The sequence below is a fragment of the Manis javanica genome, chromosome 3 (genome assembly GCF_040802235.1).
Source record: "Manis javanica isolate MJ-LG chromosome 3, MJ_LKY, whole genome shotgun sequence".
NCBI classification, from domain to species: domain Eukaryota; kingdom Metazoa; phylum Chordata; class Mammalia; order Pholidota; family Manidae; genus Manis; species Manis javanica.
In genome coordinates this window covers 189,262,126-189,288,038 of record NC_133158.1, presented here as the reverse complement: position 1 = coordinate 189,288,038, position 25,913 = coordinate 189,262,126, and the positions used below count along the sequence as shown (strand labels likewise).

The 25,913-nt window shown below is 41.9% G+C and overlaps 1 protein-coding gene across 11 annotated transcripts in view; it reads left to right on the top strand.

Annotated features, from left to right (window-relative positions):
• The window catches only part of FNIP2 (folliculin interacting protein 2), a 124,345-nt gene extending 99,531 nt beyond the window's left edge, over nucleotides 1–24,814 (top strand). For 9 of the 11 annotated variants that reach the window (XM_036992948.2, XM_036992946.2, XM_036992943.2 and 6 more), the window contains 5 exons: nucleotides 1,311–2,670; nucleotides 3,539–3,695; nucleotides 15,589–15,789; nucleotides 19,060–19,175; nucleotides 21,070–24,814. In XM_036992948.2, coding sequence (XP_036848843.2) covers nucleotides 1,311–2,670; nucleotides 3,539–3,695; nucleotides 15,589–15,789; nucleotides 19,060–19,175; nucleotides 21,070–21,148 — 1,913 coding nt within the window. In that variant the 3' untranslated portion in view covers nucleotides 21,149–24,814. The other 2 variants (XR_012129597.1, XM_073232533.1) reach the window with 2 other exon arrangements.
• The last annotated feature ends 1,099 nt before the right edge of the window (nucleotides 24,815–25,913 follow it).

Sequence of the window (25,913 nt, the reverse complement as noted above, 5' to 3'; positions counted from 1 at the left end):
TCTTTTGGACTCTTCTGTGATTTCTCAGACAGTTGCAAAAGCCTCAAAGATAAAGTTCTATTACCCTACAATCTAGTCTCTTTATGGCGAGGCCTGTTTAATATCATTTCTGTCCTGTCCTGAAAACATTGTTAGGAGGAGTAGCCTTACTCTGGGGAATAGTCTGCAGAGGAGGTACTTCCTAACGTCTCAAACTTTTTCCTGTCTTAATCTACATCTAATTAGTATTTGCTCTTGTAAAAATGCCTTCCCTTTCCCTACAAGCATTCCTCTGATGGGTTCTAACTTCCTTAGTTCCTGTTTAAAAATATGACCATGTACCCTCTTTCCTTCATTTGATGTGTCTTCATGTTTTGACTTATTTCAACATTCTGATTATTCTATAATGGCTTCTGACTCAGGGCTGTTTATGTAGAGACATAAGCAAGATAAATCCATGTAAAACACTTAGCACTGTGTCTGGGCAGTCAGTAAATGTTGGTTTTTTGTTGTAATGTTAATATTATTATTATCCAGATATCAAATGCACAATCTATCAAATGTAATAATCAGATTATCAAATGCAATAATTTTAACTGCTGGGTTTGTTGACACAATTGCCCTTCTTCCACCTTTAAGCTAAATTTTCATTGTTCATAAGGCAGTTTTTAATCAACTTGTCAGGATATAACTTATGGAACATTTTTTTCCAGTAGAATTTTCATGTAAATAATAGAAAATATTCAGATTCATTATTTGTGACTAAGTGATTTTCTTCTGGTTAATTAGATTGATTCTACTTTGTGTGTACTGAGAGAATTCTGAACAGGCCATTTCATTAAGTATTTTGACTTGATTTCACTGCACTTCTACTCAAATATCCCTGAATTTGGCATTTACCCCAAGGCCTGTTGTCCTGGGATTCTTCTAAAACAAAACTCATAATTCTAGTTTCCAAGATCCAGCATTCAATCTGGTTGCATATTCAGGGTGCTGGGTTTGGTGGGAGCTTTGTTGGCCAGCTGACCCAGTGAGCTGCCTGGGAAGACATCACCAGCACTGCAAGAGGCTGTGCACGCCAGCACTGTACCCCTGCCCCCAGAGCAGCGGCTGCAGCCTGTGCCAGGCCTGTCCAGGCAGACTTTCCATTTTGGGGGCAAAACGAAAGCACGGTCACTCCTAGTTCCTGCCTCTTTGCCTCTCTCAGGTGTGTGAAGAAGTGATTCTAGTTTGGGAGTGGAAGTCATCTGGTTTTCTCTTGTAAAGACTGACATGTGCATCATATGCTCACCCCAAACAACTCTGTCTTTTTTGTCCACTTTGCTCTCCAGGCGATCTTTATGGAGCCATTGGCTCTCCAGTGCGTCTGACTCGCACCGTGGTGGTGGGGAAGCAGAAGGATTTGGTCCAGCGCATCCTTTATGTTCTGACCTACTTTCTCCGTTGCTCTGAGCTGCAAGAGAACCAGCTGACCTGGAGTGGGAATCACGGTGAAGGTGAACAAGTGTTAAATGGGAGCAACATCACGACAGCCTTGGAGAGGGGAGAGGTGGAGGAGTCTGAGTATGTGGTAGTCACCGTGAGAAGTGAGCCTGCCCTCCTTCCCCCTGTCCTGCCACCAGCTCTGGCTGAGGGATGGAGCCCTGGGCCCGACAGGCCGGCTGCGGCCCTGGAGGGCACTGACATTAGAGACCTGTGGTCCAAACCTAACAAAGAAGGGAACCAGAGGCCAGATCAGAATTCTGAGGCCTGCAGCATGAGGGTCCAGGAGCCAGCGACAGACAGCTCCTGGGAACCTCAGGGTGCTCTTTGCAGGGATGAAAAAAGTAAAAATGAGGCCCCACAAGGCAGCTCTTCAAGACTCTCCAGCTGTGAAGGTTTGGGGGCAGGACTGAAGGTCAGCCAGCAGACTGTCGGTGAGGAGTTGACAGGGGCGATGCCTAAGAAGGCCCTGGAGCGGTCCGCAGCGTGGCCCTGCCCTGACAGACATCCCCGGGAGAGGCCTCCCTTACAAAAGGTCACTTTCCAAATTGGAAGCTCCGTATCTCCAGAGTCTGACTTTGAGAGCCGCACCAACACAATGGAGGAGCGGCTCACAGCCTGTAGACAGTATCCAGAGCCAGCAAGTTGCCCCTTGGCCACCAGCAGGGAGGCCGCTGCCCCGGCCCCGGCTCGGGACCAGCGGGTTTCCGGGCGCCCCCTCCCACATGGCCCCCGCAGGAATGTCCGTGGTCCTCAGAGTCAGTCTCCTGACGGGGGTGCGGGTGCATTTGGGAAGGGTTTCCCTGGGGACAGAGGCAGCAGGACCGAGGCTGCAGCGGGTGCTGCCGGGCAGCTCCGCCGGTGTGCGGAGCCGCGTGCGCCTCGCGGTGGGGTGGCGGGACCGGGGGTGAGCGGGCCGGAGGGGGCGGCAGATCTGCGTCTGAAGGCGGCGGAAGGCGCTCCCACAGAGCCGGTGCCCGGCGGCCGGGCACAGCAGGATTCTGGCCTCTCTGCGGCCGCGGCTGCCTCCGGGGGAGCCACCGCCGGGAAGGCCGACTTCAGGGCTGCAGGAGACCTTCCCAGAAACGAAAGCTCGGACAGCGCCCTTGGAGACAGTGACGACGAAGCATGTGCTTCTGCCCCGCCGAACCTCGGGCCCAGCGGTGACGGCACAGAAGGAGCCTTGGAGGTGGAGCTCCCTCTGCCCAGGTAACCCTAGTAGGCTGGGAAGCGGGGACAACTGAGTTCAAACCCTGCTTCTGGACCTAACACCCCTGGTCCTGTTAGCTGCTCTTGGCTGGTTTTTGAGTCTTTTACACATAAGGTTTTTTCCCCTCAAAGTATGAGAAGTGTCATCAAACTGGCACAATGTCTGGCCTGCCCTTCCCCAGGGGGTCCCTGGCTCAGGGGGTCCCTGGCTCAGCGCGTCGGATCTCTGAACCAGGCGGCGCGTGGGGGTAGCTGACAGGTGTGGAGGTGGAGGGGGGGAGCAGCGAGTTTAACTTCCCGCCGTCTGTGTGGGGCCACACGCCAGCAGCAGGGGCATCGCCCCGACGTGTTGGGTTACACTCACCCGCGGTTTCTCTGCTGCAGGTCAGCGCAGCGTGAAGTGGCGGGGAAACACCCCCTCTTCCTCAGCACCCCCTCCATCAGTCTGATTTGGTTTGAGCTGAGAGCAGTAATTAGAGCTGCCTTCTCTTCTTCCGTACAGTGTGAGCACCACCCTGTGCAGATGTGTTGCGTTCCTAAAGCCAGGCTTTCGGCAAGAGCCCCTCCACCCCCGGTAGAGTCACTTTCCTCACTCCCCTGACACACACTGCCTGATAGATGTTGAGTGTGAAGTATAAGAACAAACTTGTAACCAGCCTTCAAAATGCTGTTTTTTTCATCCTTCCATTTCAAAAACTCGTTTTCCTCTTCCAGCCCCTCGCTGTCCCATGCAGATCACCGGCTCACGGAGGACCGCTGAAACGGGCCACAGAGTCCCTTTCCCCTGGCTGTGTCGCCAGAGCTTTTGTTCTCATCGTAGTGCGGGAAGAGAGCAATGGTGTGTTCTAATGCGCCAATGTTTTTCTAGGTCTCAGAGCATCAGCAACCTGAATGTAAGAAACTTTGGCCGCTCACTTCTGGCAGGTTACTGCCCCACATACATGCCTGATCTGGTGCTTCATGGGACCAGCAATGATGAGAAGCTGAAGCAGTGCCTGGTGGCTGATCTGGTCCACACGGTTCATGTAAGTGACTCCGCCTTGGAGCCATCAGCTGCTGACAGTGTGTCAGCCAGGGTCATGGCCCACAACAGGTGTTTAGACTGAAGAGGGTATTATTAAGGGACTGTGTATAGAAATGCAGTTACAGGGACCCGTGAGGGCTGATGAAGCACCCAGGGATGGCAGCGGCTGGGAGCAGTGACAGCAGAGCTGTGGAGAGCTGGCACTGGAAGAGGGGCTGCGCGGCTGCAAGAGCTCTGAGTGGGTCGGGGATAGTCCCCTGAGCTCTCCTCCAGCCTCTGCACTCTTCCAGTTCCTCCCAGGGGCTGGGCCCAGCTGGAGCACAAGGTCATACTTGATGGAGGTACAGGCCTGTGGCCCAGTGAGGTCAGCCTCCTGGGTCCACATGGGTTAGAGAAGGGCAAGAATGTATCTGGGGGCAGCTGGGGGCAGATAGGCTGGGCAAACACAATAAACAGCACAGATGATGACAATTGTATGCCGTACCGAGGAGGACCAAAGAGATGTCACATATGGTTTGCTTTTTATCTGATCCTTACAAGTTCCTAAAAGTAATTTATTTTAACTGATTTGTCATTAAGTTTACTTTGGTGGCTGCATGAGGATAACTGTATAAAGATTAACAAGTCTTACTGGAAAATTGCCTGTGGCTGCTGTTAAATGCTTTTCTGCTCTCTGCAGCATGACAGGAACCAAGCAGTTAAGGAAACTGTCAGTCTGATGGGCCTGTTTTTAATTGAGCTGCTATTGGGCAGATGTGCAAAAATAAATGCTTTGCATTGGAAACATTGTGTCTAGTGCAGTAGGGAAAGTCCTCATTGACATTGGAATCTGCCTTGTTACTTACCTCCTCACCCAACAAGTATTTTTTGAGAGGTGGAACAGACTGCACTCCATGTTATCTTTGGCCTTGAGTATCTCCTCAGTGAAGACAAAACATACATCAAACAGAGGCCAAATAGGCAGAAGGTGTTTGTGTGAAATGAGAAGAAAAACTCAGCAGGGAAGCAGATGTCTCCCTAGCCTGCCTGAATGGTGGGGAGCAGAGATGAGGAGAGGCTGACCAGGGGCTGGGAAGGCCAGTCCTGTGTGTCCACATTTGTACCCAGACATTCCTGACCCCGCCCTGCTTGTGGTTGGGCACCACCCCTCACCAGGGTATTCCCGGAATGCTTTTGTCTCTGTAAGGAATGTCATAATATTTTCTTTTCATAGTTGTAATGAACACTGTACAGTTGTTCATCATTTCAGAGGTCCATACGTCAGTGACCTTAGAGTAGGAACAATGCCCTCATTGTACAGCGCTGTCTCCCTAGGTTGTCTCCAGCCACGCATGACGCTTCAGTGAGCTAGAGACCTGCACACATTGTGTGCAGTCTGTAGCTCTGAGGCAGGGAAGTAGAGGCCCTCCTTCCTCTCCTTTTCAGTCAGCCATATGTATGTTCTAATATATATATGTATGTATGCAAAACCTGGGGGGGTTTCCTTCTGCTCTGCTGCCAGTTGGATTTATGAACATCAGTATTGCTCACTGGCCCCTTCTTCTGTGAAGCTCCTCCTGCTTCTCACAGAGGTGCCAAGAAATTGTGTGTGAACAGGGTTGTCTGCATTAATCCTCCTTGACCCTATCTGTAAAACCATTTAGAAGAACCCAAATTTGTCAGAACTGACAAGTTCTGATTGCTGTATATTAGGTTTTCATGGTGACCATCTAGCTCTTTAGTGCTTAAGTTGAAAAGATAAATCCATATTTCCTCTATTTGTATACTCAAAGATTTTTCATATATTATTTTCCTTCCTTTCAGAAGTAGTGTTTTCACACTGTAGCTTTTCTCATTTCTTTAGGCTATGCAATCACCCTGAGAGATAGAAAATTATTAAGCATAATAACCTATATTGTGTCAAATTGTGGATACATCCCAAGTGCAGCCATGCATGGGTGTTAATAGGAAATTGTGATGGGTTCATAAAAATATCTTCAGATGTTTAATACATTCAGAATGTAACCAATTAGTATTAGTGGATTTCTAATTTCACTTGGCACAGTCATCATAATGAATTTCGCTTTTGAAGTAGTGTTGCATTTAAACTGCCTCTCAGACTGGGACTCTGGTCTATGGCAGTTTTAAATAAAAATAGCCCAACTTTGAATCACCATTTACAAATATTTGTTAAAAAATAAATTAGGAGGGTTTTTTTTAATGTTATATTGAATTTACTGCTCCGTAAAGCCTAGTAATTATTTAAATTCTTGAGTATGCGGCCAGAGAAAGAAGCAGAGATCCAAGAACAAGCATGGCCAGAGATAGAGCTGAAATAATAGCTTGTTGAGGAAGAGAAGATTGGGATCAATTGCTTTATCGTATTTTGATTTCAAAAACCTATTTTTTGAATGTTCATAATTTTTAGTATTCATGTTAGACTTTATTGGGCTTTGATATTCATAATTGTTTTTAGAGAGGGACTTTTAAAAACTTTAAAAGCAATTGATTTATTTTTCTAGATTTGTGTATGATTGGACTCTAAAATCTGTTAGGTCAATGTGCACTTTTATAACCGTGGTGGACAAGTTTGTACAGTTCTCTCACTGAGGGATGGGATTTTAGAGCTTTCAGTACAAAGAATTCTTTTTTGTGTATTTCCTTATTCTAGTCTCTTATGAAAGAAAGATATTAACTTCATTTGTTTCCATTTTTGTTGCTGGCTTTCACATGTTGAGATTCTGATGGTCTTTAAATATTTAAACACATGTTCTTGTTTAATCCACATGCCACCTCTTTTCTGTCATTTGAACTGTTCCTCTGCCTCCTAGCATATAGATTATACAGCTGCCTTAAATTAAAGTACTATTTAGTTTCATTTTCTTCTTGCCAGATCTAAAAATGCATTCTTTCACTGTTTTCCTTTTGACTTTAAGTGGTAAAATAGGAGTGAGGATGAGAGCCAACTCCACTCTGTATCTGTGACCCTCAAGAAGCTTTTTCTCCCTTCTTTTATTCTTCCGCGTGCTTGCTGCCCGTGAATACTGCCGACCCAGGCAATGTTAGGGGTATTCCGTATGGGGCGGTTGGTGCAGGGGGAGAACTGACTGAACATTGATGGCCTGGGCTCAGGTCTTCATGTTACCATTCATTTGCTGATAGTCAGGTAAATCAATTGGCATCTCTAAGCCTCCGAAAAATGTATTTAGAGGGACAATGAACTATAACCCCAGTGGCTAAGAGTTTGGCTTGTTAAGTCAGACAAATGTGAGTCTATGGCTCACCCCTTGGGCACATTTCTTCACTTTTCTAAGCATCAGTTCATCTCCTATAAAGTGAACAGTACTTACAGGTCTGGTTTAAAGATTCTGTGAGATAATACGTATCAAGTGTTTAGCTCAGCAACTGGTGTAACACTAAGCCCCAGTAAAGGTTAGCTATTAATACATGTGAAAGTGCTTTGTAAGTGAGTTTCCTGGGAAACTCCTGTTGGAGGTGACGGACAGAACCCATATGTGCATTCACGCAGTGCTGAAAGCGTCCACTATCCTGATGCCCCTGGAACCACAAGGAGCAGGCCAGAAGGCTCTGACTCTGCAGGTTAGGGTCATGGAGACTGAAATTAACATCACATTTTAATGTTTGGTGTTTTTTTTTTAACTATGCTCTAGGGCTTCAAGCATCTTACAGAATAACCTATAAAACAAAGTGACAGTTGTATACAGCAGCTTCTTTCATTTAATTTTAAGAGTAGCAACAGACTGACTCCAGAAATATCATATGGAAATCAGTAGCACAGATAAGGAGCTTTGCTAAAAGCCTGGCTGTGATATACGCGTGTGAATATCTAATTAAGCCACGCAGTGTAATCAACCAGAAAGACTACAGAGGAACAGCCCTCACATTAAATGATAAATCACTACTTAAGTAACACAGGCAGCATTAAGTGCCTCAAGGCAACAAGGCCCTTACAGTCAGTAGTTCCTTACACAGGAAACACCTGTGTAGCACAGATCTGCTATTTTAGAACACCTCTTGTTGCTTTCTTTTGCTTGTGTTGGATAATAAGCATGACAGTGCCCTGGGGCTGTAGCACTGTGTCAGTGTTTAGGAACTCTTTGTTTTGTGTGTGTGTGTGTGTGTATGTATATACACACATGTACTTATGGATGCCCAGTCACACATGTAAAAGCATGTACACTGGATTATAATGTTATATTGTATTTCTTGTTGTGGACTGTGATTTTTTAAATATTTGGAAAAATACTGATCTCTAGGTACCAACTCTATTCTTAAATCTTCATGATTCTCTACCCATCTTGCTGTGACTGTAATCTTATTTAAGTTCCCCTTCACCTTCCAAACTAGATATCCCTGTATCTAGTTTACCCCTCTTCCCATCATCTTGTATAGTGCCACAAAAGGGCTCTTTCTAAAACATTATTATGATCATTTACTCTTTTGCTCTAAGAGTTTCCCATTTATTTTACAGAGTAAAATACAAACCCCTAAGCTGGAATTGTCCCCGGCATGTCTTTCATATGCACCCCACCCACATACACACACACACATCTCCATTTATGCACCAGTCACACAGTTTGCCATTGTTTAACAGCCCACCTTTTCTCACAGCTCTTTACCTGTGTACATTTGCTTCGTTTGCTGAAGGTACTGTTGAATAAACTTTGGTTCACTTTTAAAGACCCAGTTCTAATGTTGCCTATTCTTTGAAACGATCGGAGGCACCCCAGGTGAAACTCAGCTGTTCTCAGCTCCACGTTCCTTAACACAGTTTGCCATACCTTCGTTCTGCTTCCAATGTCTTTGTCCCTTTAGGCTCCAGGCCCCTGGAAACAGAAGGGAGACTTACTTTCTTTCATATCCCAGCTCCTCCTCTGGTGCCCGGCTCAGAGAGCATGCTCAGTGTGATGTCAGCTGACTATTCCCCATTGAACTGGGCTCAGGAGTGTGTTTTTGTTAATATGGGTGAAACTTTGAGGATTTATGTATCTCTTTCTTCTGAAGTAATGAGAAAATGCAGAGTCTCTTTAAAAAAATAAAGGGAAACAGTAATGTGTTTAGACATGATGCCTGTGGCTCTTTGTGTTCATTTGCTTTACCTAAAGGAGAATGGAAAGCTTATTATAGGTCTCTCAGGCTTCATTTCTCTTGCATTTTGTAAATATTAGACACATGTCTAGTTTTGATGTTTTCCCAAATTTTTTCACCAGTTACAAAATACTTGGACATCTGTGCCATTTTCTGCAAAAAATAGCTACCAAGTCTCACATTTTATTTTGTAGTCACGTACATCCTCTCATAACTTTAGCCTGATGACACTTTGACCCTGAGCACCTTTCCTTGACTTAAAATGGTTTCTTTCCTTAGCAAGTGACCAGCCCAAGAACTGAGCTGCTTCCAGGATTTCACCCTGTATCTGCAAGCCCCTCGGCTGAACTTGGTGTCAGCCCAGGACCTGAGTGATCACAGCCACAGGCACAAACCCACAGAAGGTCATTTCTTTTGAACCCCCCACAGACCACCTTCCCAGACTCCCTGCTGCTTTCCTCTGCCCCCTGTGTCTTCATGAAGGTCTGGGCTTCTCAGCGCCCCACCTTTGGTGAACCACCAGGATCCCTCATTGAGGTCCCATAGTCCCAAATGATTGATTCTTCTCTTCTTCTCTACCTTATACCAACCCTGAAGCCTTTAGTGACTGGCACTGAACCTGTTTCCAAGAGATACATATGACACGTAAAACAAAACACACAACACACCCAACAAGGTGGGCTCATGTTCAGAGGTTACAGACCATACGTGGGAAACTATGGTGAAGGGAGAGTAAACGAATACAAGCCGGAGAATTAGCACTCCTGGAACGTCCTGACCTGACTCCTGGGTGACTACCTCTAAAATGGTTATGGTGATAAAGAGAAGGAACTGCAACGTTATGAAAAGATGGGATGATCTGGTTATTTAGATTTGTAAAAGAACATCTAAAATTGAAAAATGTGGCTTTTGAAATTAAAACTCAAGGGATAGGTTAAAGAGCAGAGCAAATTAAATACAGCTGATGACAATTAGAATTTATGACACAGAGGTTAGACATGAAAATCTTGAATGTAACTCTGAGACAAAAATACATGGAAAAATATGGAAGAGCAAGTAAGAGATATTAAGAGACTATAATGACATTTTTATAGAATATTCAGCAGGGGAGAGCAGAGAACATGAGCAAAAACAGTATTTGGAGAAAGAATGGCTGTGATTTTTCAGATAAGCACACTGACTCCCAAGTAGGATAAATACAAACAGATCCACGCTTAGCCACAGGACATCAAAGACAAAGAAAACTCTTGTAAGCAGCCAGAGAGAAGACATGGCACCTGTCCTCAAGGAGTTTGAAATCTAACAGGAAATGCAAAGACGTAAATAAGCAGTAAAAACAGTGTGAGAGAGTCTATGCAGTGGAGGGCAAGAAGGGAGCCTGGGGAGGGTACAGGGGCCAATGTGGCTCTTGCAGGAAGCTGAGGGTGGTTCTGGCTGAAGGAGTTGATGAGCATCTTAGGCTCCGGGCAGGGCTGGCTTGGCTTTGCCACCATGGGAGGTTCTGTCCACCCAGTCTCTTGCTAAAACTGCTGTCAGGAGAAATATGGATGCTGAGCTTTTAGTAAAAAACAGTATTCTGGATGATTTTGCAGACTGGAAGAAGTGTTTTAAGAGCAGCGAGTGATAACGAGGTTTCTTTTCTCTTGATGGATGTGAGGCTGAAGGGTTTCTGTTACTGGTCAGCAGTCCACACAGATCTGCAGTTCCTAACTTGCGGCTCTCAGACATCCAGAAGTGGGGTGGCTTGGCCAGTTATGTTGCTTAAATCTTCAGTTCCAGGGCAGTGGAGTATGTGGTTATGTAGAGGGGCCTTCACCACTGCGAAGGTAGGAGAATAAAAAAGGGGATCTGAGGACGTTTAACCAAGAGCCAGTACTGAGAAGGTGAACTTCCCTGCAGTGATCATCCCATTTTCTTTGTGTGGTTAATTAAAGGCCTTACCTGAAGTTAAGTAAAGGGTCATATTATTAAGTCATGGTGCTGTAACATAATGGTGAGAATCTCTTCAAAAGGTGTTTTGTTATGTTGCACCCTCTTATTCAGGTTCAGTTTAATAAAGTTATAAAACCTACCAGAATTACCTTATATAGAATTAAGAAATTGACAATACAGTGATGCCAAAGAATCTTATGTGTTATTATCAGAATATTTCAGAGAAAAATAAAAGATGTAGGGAGGTACTTCCAAATACCTGAATCATGAATCACCTGCCCCATTGTATTTGACGAGCCTGCCCAGTGGCTCTGCCCTAGTTGTTAAATCTGCACTGTTGTAACTAGTGTGAAGATTTTAGAACTATTAAGAGTACAGAAGACTGTCTGCTTTCCAGCTGTCTCTAATACACGTGTGGGCTGGACATCTTTGAGGACTGATAAAGAATAAAGGTGGAGAAGTTTTTCAGCAAAATCATAACAGAGGCAACTGTGTTTTCATCTATTAAGTTGAGACTGTCACTCACACTTCTTGCAGTCTGTCTTCTACCCTGACAAGGTCCAATAATTCCAAAGTAAAGGGCTTGGCAGACTCGTTGAGTTAAAAGTTGGAAAGCTTGAATGAGTTCCTGGGTTCTGTATTTCTAACAACCCAAGATACTTGCTAAACACTTATATTTTTTGTCCTCAGTGTTCCTATCTTAGAGCAGGACAGTGTTCCTGACCACCCCACAGGAAAAATGGCATGATGGACTAATTATAGGAAGTATGTATGTAAGAATAGTGTTTTCCTACACTTAAGTTAGAAATAGGTAGTCATATAAAATGTTAGTCATTTAAATGTTAGTCACATGGAAAAGAAATGTATTGATAATTGCGCAGATGACTTAATAGGAACTGGATTAGCACCCAAAGTAAATCTGAATGGAGAATCGTTCAGCAGAGCCAGCCTGTATTAGATGATTAGCACATGACTAGCATTTTGTTATACTCATTGCAGAGGCTACAGAAGAAAAAAATGTGATTTTTCTCCATGAGTTACTTATGAAATCACTAAGTAGACAAACAGATGTGAAGTCGAGAACAAGTTAAGAATAGTGTGATTAAATGCCAACGTGTAGATGGTAAATGCCCTCAGAAGTGAAGGATGTGTAGTGAACGTAGGAAGTCTTGTAGGGTGGGAGTGGGAGAAGATGGGACCCCAGCTGGGTCCTTGAAGGATTGGAAGATTTAGAAGACAGCAGGGCAGAGATCATCTGCACAGCCCTAGGTAAGTAAGAGTCAGGAGCCTTCCTGCCTGGAGAAGGCTGTTACTCTTAGAGAGCCCTGGGAGTAAATATTTGTAGAAGGTAAACCCAAACTGTGAAGAGCTTTAAGTATGGAAAAAGAAAAGTTTGAACTCAAGTGTCTGGGTGATACAGGCCACAGCAGGTTTCTGAGTTGGTGAGAGAAGTGATAATGTGGTATTTTAGGAAGTTTGAGGGTTTAGTGGACACGATTAATATAAAGAAGGGGCTGGTGTAAGAAAGCAAATCGAATGTACCTAGCACATGTTAGGCACCATGCAACATGTCTCATATACAGTTTTCTCACAGGAGTCAAACCTCACTTAAACCTCACAGAAATTCTGTGAATGATATGCTATCACATTTTATAGATGTAGAAACTGAAGTCCACATTAAGGAGTTGCTGAGGTCCCACAGCTATTAAGTGACAGAGGGAGTATTCCAGCCCAGTCCGGTCCAACTGCAGGGCCTTTGCTTTTGGTAATGACTTCGCTCATTACCAATGTGTGTTGAAATATCACAGCCACAGCTCCTCTGATTACCCAAACCTTGTAAGCATTTCTCATTCCTGGAAGTTTAAGTTAAGCAGAAGTTATGTGTGCATAAATCAAGGCAGCGTATTTTGTGTACTCAGAGATCTGAACTGGAATGTCCTAGACATCTAACATTTTCAGAAAGCAGATCCCCCAAATCCTTAGTGGCTATGAATTAACCAGACTTACCCTGTTGATTCAATGAGCTATAATAGAATATTCAAGAATCCTCCCAAGACCTCTAATAAGTATTTCATTTGTCAGTTTATTTTGAGACCTCTTCACAGGAAAGGAGTTTGAATAAGTGAGATATTGACAGATACAGCTAAGTGATTGTTTCTAACTCCCACAGACTAGAGCAGGACAAAAGGGACAACAGCATGTTACCACTACTTCATTCCCCTGGCAGAGACTGGGCGCACCCTCACAATCGCCTATAGCTCTTCGCTGATCTCCAGCGTTCTCTCGTCCTCCAGTCTCAGTCAGAAGTTTCTGAGGCGCCCTATTAAGTTGCAGAGGGAGGCGTGGAAGCTGCTGGCAGAGTTCTGGATGAGTTGGCAGGGAAGGTGTGAGGTGCGTTGAGGGCTGGTAGCCCTGCGGTGCACCGGTGTTGTGGGTGGGTGCTCAGTGCTCAGGAGGGCCGGGACGTCCCCGTTAGTGGAGGAAGTAGAAATGTACTGCAGACATTTTCTCACATGAGAATTTAACAAACTCTGTGGGCAAGAAACTGACTTTGACATTGATTCTCTTCAGCTTGAGAAAGAAAATAAAAATGATACACAACAGCGTCCATGAGGTTCATAAAATTTCCAAACAAGCATTTTAAGTAGAAATGACTGTTTTTAATATTAACATTCCCTTCAGATTTTCATTCAAAATTCAAATATCAGATGTACATATTGTGGGGCTTTGGGGTGGAGGGACTGGATCAGAGCCAAAACCACAAGGGCTTAGCCTAATTCTCTGTCTCCACTGCTCACCGCCCCTAAGGAAAGCATGTAAGAAACCATGGAGTTAATTTTGCCAGGGAGCTGGGGGGGTGGAAATTCCAATAAAGCTCCATGAGATTTTCATGTTTAAAAACAAAAACTTCAAACATCAGAGGTCCTGTTTAATCTGAGGCAATAACGGTTGGAAGAAATCTTCCAAGGGTAAATATATGGTGTAGGCTTCTTTGTTTTTCTATGTTACTTAGAACTTTTTTTTTTAAAGAGGGTTTTAACATCAGGGAAATCTTACTAAGTAATCTTACTTGCTAAGTTGATAGTTACCCATAATTCGTCTCCCTTAAGGTCCATGGGAGGCTAAAGTCAGACTCTCAGGTTCATGTGTCCATATTGGGGAGCAGCCTCACCTACCAATTTCTTTTTCCTAGTCTACTCACCCAAACTCCAAGCCCTAATAGTAGCAGGTGAATGGATCAGGCTCTGAATCATTCAGTCTTAGGTTTTGTAGCATTTCTTAAAGTACTTAATTTCTCAAAAGTACTGTTCCGTGTATGCTATTACTGATAATAAGGGTGTGTGTTTGTGTGTATCCTGTTGTGTATGTGGACTTGATAAAATTGTGAGCTTGAAAAATTCTCCCTGACAGATATCACTACCTCTGCAGTTAAGATACGGCTAATAAAAAGTTAGTATAAAAAAGAAACATATGTACAATTGTTCCCTTTGTTTATTATGGTTCTACTTATTCCTTAAAAGTAGAGCCTTTCCTAAAGGAATTTTAAATTGAATACCAAGGCATAGGGTGTGTGTGGGTGTGCGTTTCTGTGATGAGCCCAAACAAGGTCTTCTGGATCTTAAGAGTTCTTTACTCTAAAAGCTTAGAGATTAACTAGTAAGCCAAATCCTAATGTGTTTCAATTGCCCTCACTTTACTGGGGTTGTGTTTTCTTTGGAAAGATATATCAGAAATCTCCAGAATCACAGCAAATTAAATGTCAACCTTCTGACCCTATAGAAGTTTAGATCAGGTCAGGAATGGGCAGCCAGTCACCCTGGTGCCCCTTAAATTGTAACTGAAGTAGTTGCTGATGATATTTTTACCTCTCCCCATTTCTTTTTCTTCACCATTTACATTTTCCTCTATTTCCATCTCTCTTTGAAAAGTTTTATTTTCAGTAAATAAGTGAGTAACTACTAAATGATGTGGTGGTTCAGTGGAGACAGCTGGGTTGGCCTGTGGATGTATTCAGGGAATTTTGTGTTAGATATTTGGTAGCCCGAGAATGTATAATTCTTCAAGTAGTTTTTTTAAGGTAGTCTTCTGAAAATGCTCAGCAGATTCTTTTTTGTTCCTGGACCCTGCATACATAACGTCATAAAAGCTGTTACACTTTGATCAGTTTTAAGACATTAGATTTTTTTTTTAAGGGCCTTTCCTAAATTGCTTCATTATTTACCCATTTTATGCTTTTGGCATGGTTTACTAGTTGTTAACCTGCTGTATCCATAACTACCCAGTTATGGAAAATTGTGCATTTAAATATATCCATGATTGGCCATCCTTTGACCTTTTGGACTCATCTAGACAAATAAATTCATCCCCCTTCTGGTTTTAGTTGGTTGTTAGAGTTGATTTATATATGTAGCATGCGTAGTCAGTAAATAAATATTGCTTAATGATTAAATCTATAACGTTAAAGGAATATTAAATTACCCTGCCTAAACTTATTGGAGAAATGGCAGTAGAATCCTACACCTTATTCCAGTTTTCTACATTTTAAAAGGAGAGTGTGATGTTTCAAAAGAAATGAGTTTTAACATCCTGGAATGTAGGAAGGACATGTATCTTTTTAGTTATCTGTGAACATTTAGGATCCTTTATAGTGTACTAACTGGGGGTAAGAAAAAAATGATTATAGGCAGTTCTCATCACATGAATTATAAGTGATGATTTAATAATATTCCTATTTAAGTCCCTGAAAAGCTCTAAATTTCCATAACTCTTGACATGAATTTCTGAACCATTCATTTAATGCTAAACAGGCACATTTGGGACACCCTGTCACTGGCAGTGCCGTGGAGAGCTGACCCACTCTGTTTCTCTTCCAGCACCCAGTGCTTGATGAGCCAATAGCTGAAGCCGTCTGTATCATCGCAGACACAGATAAGTGGACTGTCCAGGTAGCCACAAGTCAGAGGAAAATGGTGGACAACATGAAACTGGGCCAGGATGTCTTGGTGTCTAGTCAGGTGTCCAGTTTACTTCAATCCTTGTTACAGCTTTACAAGCTTCACCTCCCTGCTGATTTTGTAAGTATTCATTCTCATATTGCTAAAGAGATACAGTTAAAAGAAAAAACAATACTTTTAACAATAGTTTGATTATAAAACCACAAATTAAAATGTATTGTTTTTAGTATAATCAGAGATAAGCTTAAGTCTATGCAACATGCAACACAAACCAGCAAACAGGATGGATTTCAGTAACAACAGCCCTTCCACGGAACAAATAACAGAGCAGCGCTGAGATCTTTTTGAACAAGGTATATGGTAAAGTAAATAAGGTGTGAGGGGAGAGATCAAGCATAAAAGGCAATTTAAAATCCTCCTTTGGAGAACTCCCATTTCTCCATTTGTATGATCCCTATCAAACAAGCCCAGTTCTGAAGGGACTGTAGTTGCTTTGGGCTGTAGGTCCTATGAGGGACAGTCCTCATAAATTTGTTAAGGATAAGATGGAATACTATTTGTATAAACACTTCAGAGTTTGAAGTACTGTACCCATACAAGGTGGTATCAGTTGTTCCTTTATGACTGGGATTTTAAAATCACTTTCATAACATTATATTAAGTGCAAACAAAAAACAGGCCCACAAAGTCCTAGAAAATGACCAACAGCTTTCCCCAGACACTGAAATTAATATACAAAACAAATTATTCTTAAAATGCATGCATGTGTGTGTGTGTGCAAAGAGACTACAAGAAAATATATTTAGAGAGGGGGAGAGGTTTAAGGACATATAGCCTGGAAAAGCTTAGGGGCACCGCAGGGACACGCATTGGGCTGCGGGAGCGCCGGCGGCCTTGCATGCTGCTTCTCGCTGCAGTACAGCTCCGCACTGGGACATCTGCTCTCCCCCTCTGGCCTCACAGAGCTTACAGAGCTATTTAATGAGGAAGTAGAAAGAAACTGGGGAATATAAATTGCCTACACTAATTGAGTGGTAATCTTCCTTAGTTCTTATGATCGACTCTGCCATTGACCACATTCCTCAGAAAAGTCAGTACTTTTATGGCCTTGAGGAAGGTACTTGGAAACCTGGTTGTCACCTGAGTAGTGTGGCAGTGTAGTGTGACAAGGAGACCACAGAATGTGACTGGGTTAGGGTCTCGGCTCTGCCGTTGATGATTTGTGTGAAAGGGGGCCTTCCTAAAGGTCTCTGAACCTCAGCTATCTCACTTGTAAAATGAAGATAGTACCTATTCAGCAAGCATGTTGTGAGAAACCTCTGAAAACTAGGGCTGAGATACTGTTTTTTTCAACTCTCAAAGCACTGTGCCAATACAAGGTACTTTAACAGCCAGTATGCAGTAATGGCCAACGCACAGGCATAGAGCCCAGTCGCATCAAGTCAGATCCAGGCTCTGCAGCTTCCTCTGTGACTCTGCAAAGCCTCAATTTCCTTATCTGTAAAGCTGGGGAAATAGTAGAGCCTATCTCATATGGTTATGAAAGTAAAATTAGATCATTCATGCAAAGCATTTTACCTGAATAGTGTTAGATGTTATGAGCTCTCAGGAAACACCTACCTTTAGTATGATTGTTCGTCATAATTAGTTTCATGAAACAATATTAATTAAGGAATGACAACACCTTTTCACTAAAATCTTTATTTGGGCTTAAACTGAAGCATACTCTTCTGGATATCTGTCCCAGGGGTAATGTGAGAAGGAAGCACTAATGACCTGTGGCTTTATTTTTGTTCCACAATTGTAGGTGGTTTTTCTTTCTAGTAGCAAGTGGCATCATGCTGCTTTTGAGGCTGGAGTCTCCTTTTCTGTAAGGAAAGAAAGATATATTAGTTTTTATGGTTTTTTACTATTATAAGTACTGACCAAACTTTCATATTTTATCCTCTAATACGCAGCTCCTGTGACATTTCACATCTCAGTTGTCCATCTTCAGTACAAAAGGAGAAAGTAGTTATGTAAAATTTCAGAAGTTAAAAATTGAAGAGCTCCATCTCAAGAGTAAAATCCTAGAAGGGAAGAAAAAAACTCAAAATGGTTATATTTAATAAACCTTTTCAATTTTTTGTCTAAATGCAAGTTTAGTAGGCACTCCATGTAAGCCAGTGTTCTCTTTGTTTCCACATTGCAACCTGCAGTTTTCATGGGGACTATGAAAACACTGAAAATGAGCTATTTTAAAACATGAAGGATTCAGTGTAATGTGAATTCTTTTTAATATTTTATAACCCTTTTATTAAAAACTTTGTATTTACTCCACAAGGAACTGAAACTTAACAGAAAATCCTTTTACCATTTAACTCTGTTTACTTGGAACACTTTCATGAGAATTGGTGAAAACCTCCTTGCTTATTATTACTCTTAGTCACTTAACAGTTGGGTTTCATCTGCCCAACACAATGCATTTAAGATTTTAAACCAATGAAAACTGACACAATTGCATCTCTAACAGATACTTTTTCCATGGCACTGAGCAGCCCAGATGGTCAAGATCAACATTATCAAATGCATCTGTTAATCTTTTACCTTGAAAATAACAGACGTAATGGTCTAGAAGAAAATTATGTATGATGGAATTACCCTTGCCAAAGCCATCAGGTCTCTTACTGAAGATGCTTGGATAGCTCTGCCTGCCAAATACAAAAACATTTGCCTCTGGTGAAAGACACAGATGGTTGCTGTTCTCTAAAAAATGAAGTTGAACACAATTCCAAGGGTAGATATGCCCTGAAAATAATTGCCTTTTCTTTATTGTTATTAAAGCCTAGTTAAAATATGCTCTTGAGAGCAGAAAACAGTTCATAGTAACCTTGTTCCAGTTGTTCTCCTTCTGGGAAAGTTTTGCACCAAAATAATCTGAAATATAGGAAAATAACAAAGATGTTTACAATATTATTATAACAAAAATGCAGATTGCTCTGTGGTTAAGTAAATAATGGTAAATTCACAGTCTCAAAAATCATTTAGCCATAAAAATCACATGATAAAGAATTTTTAATAACAGGGGAAGGAATTACAAAGCAGGAAATAATTGCACTTACAGAAGGATTTCAACTGTAAAAAAAGCAAATGCTTTCTAAAGAAGACAAGAACATATATATGAAAATCATAATAGCCTTTAGAAAAAGTAAACTTTATTGTTTTATAAATAAAACCTATTCTTATACCTACTAGTGGTGGGATTTGAGATGACTTGTCATTTTTAAGGGTATTTGAAAGGGATGAGATTATGGCTCTGTACTTAGACATGAATTAAGAGAATTCTAGCTCTTATAATATTGGCAGAGATTTGGATTCTAGCCTCCATTGTGAATGTTTCTGGCTTTGCAGTGCATCATGCATCTTGAAGATCGACTACAGGAGATGTACCTTAAAAGTAAGATGCTGTCTGAATATCTTCGTGGACACACACGAGTTCATGTGAAAGAATTAGGTGTCGTGCTGGGGTGAGTCCCTTGAAGTGCCCCCGTTCCTCCTGGTGATGGGGCTGTCTCTCCACTGTCCCTGCTGACCTGCTCGGCTGTGCCCCCCTAACCGCAGGCTGTGGCGCCCCAAGGGGGTGTTTGGGCTTGTGCGCCTCTGCTGCTCCCTGATGAAGAGGCTCTTCTTTTTATCTGATACTGGAGTTTTTTCACATCTTTATACTTTGGGCACTTTATGTTAGTCTTCTTCCTGGATTATTTTATGCTTGAAAGTGAACATTTAATCCCACTTGGCCTATTTGTAGTCGTTTTAATAAGATGTCAAAGTCACAAGCTGTCAGACACGGAGCGGCCGCTTGTGTTTACAGTTTGCTTCCCGGCTGGGGCAGGACAGGCCATCGTCCTGGGCCTGCCCGGCCTCCCGGCGCATCAGCAGGGTGACTGCGCTCTCCTGCCTTTCTCAGCAGCCCCCCAGAAGAGGTGCTGGGCTTTCATTATTAATAATGTGTGTCATCTTCCAGAGGGTCCTTGCCATAACTTCTCTAGAAGAAATTCTGACTTTTGTTTTTTAAAAAGCTTCTATGTTTAATTTTTCAGCAGACAACAAAAAGACATTGTGTGTATGGAGACTTATCCCCCTTACCTGTGGTGATGTTTCCCCTAATTCTGGGCAAGCAGATATTACACATATAATGCCAACCTTGAAATTCTGTATTAAGCCTATTAGAGTGTTTTTTCAAGACTCAGGCCTTTGCATTCTTGTCAGACTTATCATCTTTTGCACCCAGGAAGTGATATACTGTATTGTTTCCTGTCACAGTTTCCTTACATCATTTAAAAAATATTTTCCCCCCTTGAGGCATTTGCTTTTGCAGTTAACTTGCGACATATGTCTTTGTCGTGTTTTCTGTCAGTTTCTGGTTAGGTCTCTTTACCACTGCTACTTGGGTCCTGCTTCATCAGGCCTCCCATTGGCAGGTGTGCGCCCTAGGTTTTCAGGATCCCCACCTGGTCGCTGACTCTGACAGGTGCCCGGCAGCAGCACTGTTAGGAGGACCGTAGGGGCTTGCTTACCTCCCTCACCTCCAGGCCCCTTCGTGCGTTATTAGTGGGGCTCCCACCCCGCCTCTCGCGGGCCCCCTCCATCCCCCAACCTGCAGCACGAGAGGCCCCGCCAGACTCATCCTCCGGAAATCACTCCGGTAGGAGCACTGCCACCGCTAGCACGGGAAACTCCAGGAAGGAACGCCAGCCGTCTTTTTAAGTTTTATTTTCAGTTTTGCATTTTTGTAATTTAAGGGAAAGTATTAGGGTATATTCCACAGACTGAAGCTGTCCTAATTTTCCAGGACTTTCTGCAGCACTTTAGCCAGTGGCCACGCTGTATCCGCCTCTGCTTTAAGACATGCAGACAAAGCCCTAGCCGTTTGGTGTCGCCGTGTCTCTTGATTCAGTATCTGTTAGGGTCACTCTGCTCCTAGATGTCGTGGCTCAGAAGCGTACCGAGGGCCCAAGTTGTATAACCTGTTGAACAAATCTCCAAGGTTGTGGAAGAAATTACCACCTTCTTCACCTTCCTCAGACTAATCTGAACCCCGGCACAGGATCACGGTGCTTTCGGGAGTGTGACTGCAGCAACGAGCAGCGATGGGAGACACCAAAGTACAGCACAGTGAGGTCCAGGGAATACAGGGAAGCTGTGGCTGGCGACCCTGCACGGAAGACAGCCGTGCGGCCCCGGAACACACGGTGCTCCTACGGGGAAGTCACATTGTAAAAGGATGACTTGATCATCTTCCCACCCCTCTGCTTTTTCATTAATTTTAAGCAGTGACCCAGCAAGTGTGGTAGCTAGCAGTAATACTTTCTGCAAAGCCATGCCACTTTAAACTAATGCACTTCTTTTTTCAATATTCAGGATCGAATCGAACGACCTGCCTCTGCTGACCGCTGTTGCCAGTACTCATTCTCCGTATGTCGCTCAAATACTCTTGTAAGCCAACACTCAGGACGGTTCTTCCTCGGAAGAAAAAAAATCGGATTCTCAACTGAAGGAGAAAGGACTGTGCTCTGTGGGACGTCAGAAGCATAAGAACAGCAAACAAACAAGAAGCAGGCATTCCACCTCTCTGGTTTGTTTTTTTGCTCTCAAGTGGATGCTTCGTTGGAAGGCTTAGGTTTGCTTGACATAATGGCACTTGTGTTTTTCATGAACACTTCAGGCCTTTTGTTACCCATGAATCAACAGAGAGAGTGACCTTTTTGATAGGAGGAAGCATAAGCACTACACTGAACACTAAGCTGTTGGCACAGATGCCCCGTGTGCTCAGCAGCATATGGACAAGGGACTCTGCAGCCGGGAAGAAACGGTGTACAGACCATTCCAGGAAGAAAATGTTTCAGAGTTGAAGCATGAGCTCTCCAAACTGCAGAAAACCTGTTTTGCTATTCCAGGAAGACTGTCAGAACAAGGACTGTGGATTTCCAGGTCAGAGTTTGCTTTTTACAAGAAGTGAAATAAATAGTCACATTGTGCCATCTTCAGCTCCGGTGGCTGTAGGAGCTCCTTCTGACATAGGAGAGAGGATTGCCTGTTGGGGAGAGAGTACTTTAGGGACCCAGTGTTTTCACATCTTCTCAGAGTTTACCTTGTTTCAGATGCAGCCGCAGGTAGGTTAGAGATGGATCGTTGGTGCAATAAACCCAAGAATCAATGTAGCATCTTATCTCACAAAGATGTAGTTTGTAGTAGCAAAGTGCACCATCTGAGAACCATATGTTTTATCCTTGTACTTCAGAGCTTTCAGCAGCAGCCTCTGTAAGAGAGGCCATTTACCAAAGTTTTTTCTATAAGCTCAAGAGTGTTTTTGTTGCTGAATTCTTCCAGCCGAAGCCACTTTCTTCCTATAAAAAGTCAATACAAATGACTATTTATACTTTAAAAGGCACAGCTGTCCTGGCGGGAAATGAAACCTGCAACAGTTCAGGATGACCAGTGAAAGTAATTAGTTTGAACATATACAAACAATCCATATATGATCTAAATTTTTACATTATCATCTCTGTGCCTTCTGATCCTTATGACCTTTTCAGAACACCTTTCCATAAATGAATTTACATATCATAAAACCTTCCAAAATGAGGAATTGTTTATCTGCATAGTTCACTTTGAAAAAAAACTTGATTTTCTATTAATATAAAAGAAACTTTGCTTAGTTTAGAAACCATGAACTATAACCATGTCAGATTATGTACTGGCATCCAGGGAAAAGGAAAAGATTTTTTAAAAATTGATAGTTAAAGGACAGGAGCTAATCTAGTAAAGCAAAACACTGCTAGCACCTTTCAGATCTTGAGTACAGCTAGTGATAACTAGGTTCTGATTTCCTTTCACTGTTATGAATTAATTCCAGTCCTTTCCATGTATCCTTTGTACCTAAGAATATGAAGTAGCTTCTGTTTCAGGGATTGGGATGACTATAAGATTTTTGTATTTGATAAAATCCTGATTTTAAACACCAAATTATGTTAGTCAGTATTTTAAAAATGCAAGGTCATTATTTGAAAGAGTATAGCTGCAGTACCAATGGAGAAAAACTGGTGTATTATTTCTTAGGAATAGATCAGAACTGCTACCCTTCCCCCCTCTCTCTCTCTCTCTATGATGTGAAATGCAGATGGGTATGTTAGGACTCTTAAGATCTGTAATTTTTATTTTATGTCTTTCATAAAATTGAAGTTTTCTATTCTTATATTTTTCTATTTTGCCTAACATCTGAGTTGGCTGTTTAAATTCTCTAGTTCCATGATGTCATTGCTGGTTGTCCTCACACACAGAGAATAAACCTCACCTACGGCTCTGCTCATTCATTTGTTTTCCACTACATGTGAATAAATTGTAATAGCTGATGCTACATTGTTTCCATCTGTACTGGTTTAGAGCATTCCCCTCACCTCTAGTTCCCTTTTCCTTGTTTACCAGTTTGGGGCACTTTCCCTAGCTTTCCTTACTCCCCACCGTAAAGTACCTAGATACAAAAATCTCCATTCTAATGTGTACACACTGTTGAAAATTAGACCTGTAGAGGGGGAAATCGAGCTTTAAATGACTGATTCTAAACTCCATATGTAAAAGATTTAGCCTAGCTCCCCAAAGCCTGAGAAACATAATTTGCCTCTTGGTCTACTATTTCAAAACTCTCTCTTGGAAAATGTCTGTTGGAAAATCAGGTGGGTCATGTGTGGGGGTTGTCTCAGTGACACTCAGGATTCCAATCTGAACCTAACCCTCACATCTACTGCCTATGAAAACAGACCAAGAATGTTGCTGCCCTTTCATAATCCTCCTTTAAATAACATTCAAGTTTTATCTGAAATTCAGCTCTTCCCAAAAGTGGAGAAGAAAAAAAATCTCATGGAATTGTGTTGCGATACACCCACTCACACACCGTACACACCTAGTGGCTTCATTCTGTCTTAGCCCAAGAGGCAGGAAAGGGTCCAGCCCTCACCTGGGCCCACCTCAAAATATATATATATATATATATATATATATATATATATACACTAAATTTTCAAAAAATAGAGAAAACTACCTCAGTTGACAGGATTCCACCTTTAGGGTTTCTTCAACTTTGAAGTCTTAACCTGTTGAGTGTCGCTTTGTAGCATCTTGCTTTTCTAAGCAAGCTAGTGAGGCATGTCAGAGCGGAGGTGTGTAGTACTACTGTGATGGACCTCTTTCTAGCATGTTGCAGTTTTATTTTCAACAGCTTGATGAGTGATTGAATGTAAAGGTAATTGTGTACATTTAAACATGACAATAAAAATTTTAAATGTAGCTTCCATAACTGTGCATAATTCCAAAGTATTTTATTTTTATCAGTGTTAAATAGCTTTTTGTACAAGCTTCAATCCATTTTTCTGAAGTGTGCTGTTTTTTAATGAAAGTAACTATAATCTTTTCACATCCCATGGAACTGCTGTTTACACATCACAACTTTTTAAACTTACCATGTTTTTCGAAATTAACTTTTTTGGAGGGAGGAAAATTCCCGCTTGCTAAATGATACTAAACTGTTCATGAGGTTCTTATAATTAGGTCCTAAGATTTTATAAAAATCTTGTCTGTAGCTTTTTAGGTTCTTCACTAGAGTTGCTTATACATAAAAATAAAGAATATAAAGTGATCCCAAAATTCTTTTAAATGTTTGGATTTTTCCACTGATATGTACTTCTGAAAATATTTTGTTCCTGCATACTTTCACCATTAAATTGAAAAAGTCTTTAACTTCTCATGATAAATGTGAACATTTGTTTTTTATTGTGCTTGGGGTAGGGGATATTTTAATATATTTGCCTAAATCAGACAGCGCCCTTTGAATGTTAATTTTTAAATATCAAAATTTGGCGAACCATGTATCTTGGAAGCAAGATTACAATATGCTTAAATATAAGTGGTGTTTAAAAAAGGAGAAAATTCTGGGATTTGTTAATTGAAGCTCCTCCATTAAGACCAATTGATAGGACTCTATATTTTTTGATCAGTTAAATAGATATCAATGTCAATGTATGGAAAATTTTTCTTAAAACTTGTTCATGTATTATTTTGATCCATTTTCCTGTGGCATTTGGTGCAATAAACCTTTTGAATTCATCTTGAACATTTTCCTGGTACAGCATGTGATTTATTATATTTAATCTTAGAACTTAAGAACTCGGTGGTCTCATTTCCATTGAAACAAGTTCATTATATATATATATATAAATCTGTGAGTTTCCACAGGGGTGTTTGGGGAATTCAGTAACATTATTAATCAGCATCAAGATGGGTCAAAGCTATTGGCACATAGTGGATGGGGGCTGTGGGTGGTAGGAGAAATATCTCCCAATGCATGGGGCACCTCACAGAATGAGGAATTGTCCCACCTCTTGCATGACTTTTAAACATCCTGTTGGACATTCATGTGGGGGCGAAAATGTGTTTATAATTATCTAAATTGAGGGTCTAATTCCTTACAAACACAATGTATTTTTCACATGATTTTAATATATGCTAAATATTTTAGGAATGCCACTGTTGTACAAATTGAGGGAAGATTGTATTTTATGAAGTTCAGAGTTTTAACAAGAATTGACATAAAGTTGGAAAACCGTATTACCAACCTTAGTACCAGTACTAAGGTACTCATGGAGTTTGAGACCTCAGGCCAGCATATCTGTATCAGTCTTTGTAGCCATTGCATTCATGGTGACTGCGATGCAAGCATCTGCCTACTTCATTCTATTTTCTATTCTAATCCAGTGCCTGATGTCTATGTATTAAGGAATATATTGATGTGTTACTCTTAAAATAGTACACCTAGGGCATTATATTGGTTTGTTATCAATAATGTAATTATGTTACATTATGAATTTTATCTAAGGAAAATAAAGGGCATTATAAAATACTTAGGAAAAAATATGCTGTAAAGTGTAACTTTTGTAGAAATGTAATACCATACTGAATTATGTCTTCTTAAAGATCATAAGGAGAAGAAACACTGAATATTTCAAAATCCTTCTTGGGTTAAATGAAAAATTTCAAATGTTTTCCCATATCCCCTCAAGCAACTTTAAAAGCATGCCACTGACACAAAAATTCTCAAGTCATAATGTAGGTTGGTCATGGGGATGGTAGTAAGGCATGGAGAATGATAGGAAGCCAATGGTAATAAGCCAATGATTCTGTGATGTCTTCCTATGTTGGCAGGTATTAGCTGC